General features: G+C 32.0%; 1 protein-coding gene across 1 annotated transcript; it reads right to left on the minus strand.

Moving 5' to 3' along the window:
• Nucleotides 1-3,956: 3,956 nt before the first annotated feature.
• On the minus strand, nt 3,957-4,328 carry LOC142174486 (secreted RxLR effector protein 161-like). The gene has a single exon (XM_075240286.1). It carries the CDS (start codon nt 4,326-4,328, stop codon nt 3,957-3,959), a length of 372 nt encoding a protein of 123 aa, XP_075096387.1.
• Between the last annotated feature and the right edge of the window lie 1,136 nt (nt 4,329-5,464).

Here is a 5,464-nt window from a genome sequence, read left to right on the forward strand (position 1 = left end):
TATCCTTTAGTTGATTCATCACTTTCAACTAATAATTAGTAAACATGAAGAATAGTTAGTCAACATACATAGACAACAACATAAAAAGTAGACATATACACAAGCATCAACTTCACTTTCACTCTTATATTCTCAAGCATCTTTACAATTGGCTTTTGTCTAGCTTCAAGAATTCAAGAGTTGAAAGATTCTGTAAAGTTGTTGTTCACCATTGGGTTCTTGCATTAGGTGTTAAAGTAAGCTCTATATCCGCTTACTGGTAGATATTTCAATAAGCCCCTCACAACATCCTCAGACACTTTACCCAACAATTTTAACATATCCTTAAATTCTTCCTTATATGTGCTCCAAGAACATCACCACATTAATTTTTTTTTATCTCATCAGTTTTCCAATCTTTGCTCCAGTTTTCTTCAATATGCCTTGCACAATATCACTAATAGAATTGTCGACATACATTTCGTACAATATCCAAGAGATTATGCACATGAAGCAACATTACATTAACAAACTAAAAAACATAAACTTGAACAAATAAATTCTGAAATAATGGTACATACCTTCTGTATATCTGACATGAATGTAATCCATTCACCATCTTTCAAGTGCAAAGAAGCCTTCAAATTCTCCACAAACTACTGTTATATTTTTTTATTTTCTTATCCATCACAGCCTAGGCACATGCTTACAAGAATCTTGAGCAACAACAACCAACAACATTTCTTAGCATTTGCCTTTTAAAAAAAGGTTCCATCAATTCCTGTAAAATGTCTCAAATCTGCTTTGAAGCCACTCTTGAGGACTTGGAAGCATACATACATCCTCAAAAAATCTCTTACTTTCCTCCATTACATCCTTGGATATTTATATCACCACATCAGTCCCAGAGTTGGTTTACTTCTAACTCTTGAGCATATGCCTCTAACTTGTTTTACTCATCAAAGTAGCTGCCCTCCAATTTTTCTAAAACTATTCTCTTTACACTTTTTAACTTTGTATCACTCACATTCAAACTAAATCTATCATCTGAATCAACCTTCATTCTTTAACCTTAAACTTAGAATTATTCTAAATCTTTCTCTTGAAATAATATGCTAAAGCAACAAGAGTAGCTCTTCTATTCTCAAATACTTCACCACAATTATGATCATCCCTCTAAGTTTTTATCTTTACCCTTTGATCTTTGCCATCCTTAGAAATAAGACATTTAAAGGGACACTCAATCTCACACTTGTATCTGAGTCTTCTCCTATCACTCTTATCTACCTGAAGACCCTTCTTATTGGCAATAACATAAAAACCAATAACCTCCTTAGCTTCAGTAGTATTCTTAAAAGTCATACCCTTTTTCAATATTTTATACCTATCAAGTTGGTCAGTAATCTCAAACTTCTTTTGTCTCTCAAATAAACCTAGGGCATCACTATCATAATCATTGTTCATACTTTCTATATATGTGTCTTCGTCACTATTATCACAATCAGTAACTACAACAACATGTATATTATTGGTATCAATTTGATGGATAAATGTTGGAACAATCAGACTATCATCAAGAAGCTCAACAATAAATAAATTAATATCATTAAAAACCTCCATTAATTAGGGATTGAAGCTTCCTGATTCCTTCATCCACATTCAACAAAAAATACCACACAAATGGGTCAATAAATATCAGATGTTGTACCTCAATAAATCCTTGTACTTCAATGTATTCTTTATAGAAATAAATGTAAGAAAATTGATCCACTTTATAACTACTCAACATGTGTGTATCTCTCTTAGTGTAAGATAATATAGGTTCCAATACCCACTCACCCCATAATTAAAATATAAGTTCACTTTATGCACCATCATTCGGACAAAATTACCTGCAACAACAATAAAAAGGGCAAAATGGGACCATATCATTAGTATCAAACTCTTAAATGGTAAATATATCAAAAAATAAATAAAATATGGAACCCCTATCATTAATTATACAAATCGAAAAAATTCGAGCTTTTATATGTAAGACCAACATGACAAGGATCACCACAAATAAAAGTATAAACAAAATCTATAAAGGTACAAATAATAACTCAGATAAGATAAAAAAAATTACATGCAAAAGACAATGCATGTTGGCTCCCAAATAACCCAGCCCTACAACTTTATAACTTAAAGCAGTAAATACTTATTTTAATCGAATAAATACTGCATGATAATGCTTCAAATCAATGATACTTCAGTTTTGTGCGCACCAAACAAAGCAAACAATAAACCCTAAAGAAACCCAAAAATCGCCATTTGATGAACAAGAGAAAGAAATGTAAAAAATGGTATAAAAAAGGATTTTGTCGTGGGTATAAGGTAAAAAGTAATGACTCAGGTAATAAAGGGTTGGTCTGATTAGTAAAATAGATCGAAAAAATACCCAAAAATTTGTCCAGCCCTATAAAGTCACGTGGCCCAATGATAAATTGGCATATCATTTAATGAAAGGCCCACATGTGATGTCGTTAGTCGTGGAGACAATTTTGATAATAGAAATAATGACCCATATATAAACCATTTAGTGAATTATAGGGGTAGTTTAGGTCTTTTTTTCGTTAATTAATATAATACTTATACCTATTAAAATTACTTAACCATGGTAAATTATTACAGTTTGGTGCAAACACCCGGTACGGGTAAATATTTACCTCAAAAAAGTAGTTTCCCCAGAGGCCAAGATAGAGTATTAGCTAAGGATTCGGGCGAATTTAAAAAAAAATATTTAGATCATGTATTAATATTAAATTTTTTATTAAATATATACAAATATTTAACTGCAAACTCAATATAACCCATAAATTTCAAATAATAACTCCATTCCCTTTTATTAATGAAGTAATTGTTTCATTGAAATCTAGGAATCTATTTCAATTTTGCTGTGGTTTAAATGTAATGGTTGGCCTATATGATTAATGACAAAACAAATGAAAAACATCTTTGATATAAAGATATATTCCTCTTCCTCTTGTTATGCTTTCCCTTACTTCTTTCTGTAAGCAAGGGAAGGAGAGCTTACGAAATTATGTTTGTTGTACTTTCCAGATTAAGTTCATAGTTAGCTTTGTAAATATAAAATTTAATTCATACTAGGATCTTGAACATGATAATCTTACATAAATTTATTACAGAATACATACTTGAATCGTAAGCCATTATCACGAAACGGAAGCATTAATTGAAATTGGTTTCTCGCCCCTTGCCCTAACTTTTGTTACCGCCGACTTTAGTGATGGAAGAGAGAATAGAAAAATACGGTAACCCTAATGGGTGGGGAAATGATCAATTTATAGAGGTTTTTACTTAATCTGATACGTCCATCAAGTAACCTCAGATGGACGAGATTTGTCTTTCATTAAATATTAATTATGGGCTTTAATATATTGGATCATACACATAATAGAAAAAATCTAATATTCTCCCACTTGACCCAATAATCCCATAACATTAATATTTAATGATATAAACATTAGTTGCACATAAACAAATCTCTTCTATAATGTCCCTCATAAATACCATAATACGATAAACTACTAAATGTGAGTTATGGCGGTTATATATAATTTGCCTACATACTCCATTCCATATACTATAACATTAGCAACTCATCGTACCAGGTCCATAAGCTATAAAATATTATGGTCCATAATAATGTCTCATTGAGACTTATCCCGTTATATCTCAAAATAATAATGTGTACACCATTATGAGAAACAGAAAATCATCAATGTATATCAGAAACATATAAATGAGCTTAGAATGTCAAAACATCAACCATAAATACAGCCAAGACCTATTCTATGTACATATTCTTTAAATATCTTTGGCTGTAAACCTTTTGTTAGTGGATTTGTAATCATGAGAACAGTTCTAATATGCTCAAGTGATACTCTTTGTTTCTGAACTTCCTCCTTGACGGTAAATTATTTTAATTCCATATATTTGGAATATTTGGAGTACTTATCGTTCTTGGAGAAGAATACTGTTGCCAAATTATCACAGTAAATTTTCAGTGTCTTGGTAATGGTGTCGACAACCCCAAGTCCTGAAGTAAAGTTTCGTAACCATAATGCATGAATTGTGGCTTCAAAACATGCCACAAATTCTGCTTCTATCGTGGATGTAGCAATGACAGACTGTTTGGCACTCTTCCACGATATTGCTCCTTCAGCTAATTGGAACAAATAACTAAAAGTAGATTTTCTAGTTTCAATACATCTAGCAAAATCTGAATTCGAGTATCCAACAACTTCCAAATGCTTGGATCTCCTATATATGAGCATGTAATCATTCATTCCTTTCAGGTACCTCAATACTTTCTTTGCAGCTTTCCAGTGATCAATTCCTGGGTTACTCTAATATCTTCCTAGCATTCCGACCGTAAAACTAATATAAGGTCTTGTGCAAGTCTGAGCATACATCAGACTACCAATAATTGAAGAGTAAGGAATTGATTCTATTTCTTTTCATTCTACATAATTCTTAGGGCATTGCCTGAGACTAAATTTGTCCCCTTTTTGAATTGGAACAATTCTTGCTGAACAATTATTCATGTTAAATCTCTCTAAAACTCTTTCGATATAGCCTTTCTGCGACAATCCCAATAATCCTTGTGATCTATCACGAAATATTTCTATTCCTATCATATAGGATACATCATCCATATCTTACATTTCAAAATTCTTAGAGAGAAAATCTTTAGTCTCACGCAATATGCCTAAATCATTAGCAGGAAGTAGAATATCATCAACATATAGGACTAAAAATATAAACTTGCTCCCACTGATCTTTTGGTATATACACCGATCAACAGTATTTTTCACAAATCCAAAAAATATTATGGTATCATTAAACTTTATATACCATTGTCGCGAGGCTTGTTTGAGTTCATATATTGACTTCTTTAATTTACACACCATTTGACTTTTTTCTTTAGTTTCGAAACCCTCTGGTTGGTCCATGTAAACTTCCTCCTCGAGGTCTCCATTAAGAAATGCAGCTTTCACATTCATTTGGTGTAACTCTAAATCATATTGAGCCACCAAGGCCATAATAATCCTTAACGAGTCTTTCTTTGAGACTGGTGAAAATGTCTCTTTATAATCAATGCCCCATTTCTGAGTATAACCTTTGGCAACAAGTCTGGCTTTATATCGTTCTATATTGCCATTTGAATTGCGTTTGGTCATAAAGACCCATCTACACCAGATTCTTTTAGAACTTTTTGGCAATTCAACGAGATCCCAGACTTTATTGTATTCCATGGATTTTAACTCTTCCTTCATGGCATCAATCCATTTGTCAGACTCATTACTTTCTATGTCTTGCAAAAATGAAACCGGATTTTTATTAAGACCAATGTCAAAATCTGACTCTTGCAAATAAACCACGTAATCATCTGAAATAGCTGATTTTCTAACTCTTTGGGATT

Source organism: Nicotiana tabacum, chromosome 20 (assembly GCF_000715075.1).
Source record: "Nicotiana tabacum cultivar K326 chromosome 20, ASM71507v2, whole genome shotgun sequence".
In the NCBI taxonomy this organism is placed as follows: Eukaryota; Viridiplantae; Streptophyta; class Magnoliopsida; order Solanales; family Solanaceae; genus Nicotiana; species Nicotiana tabacum.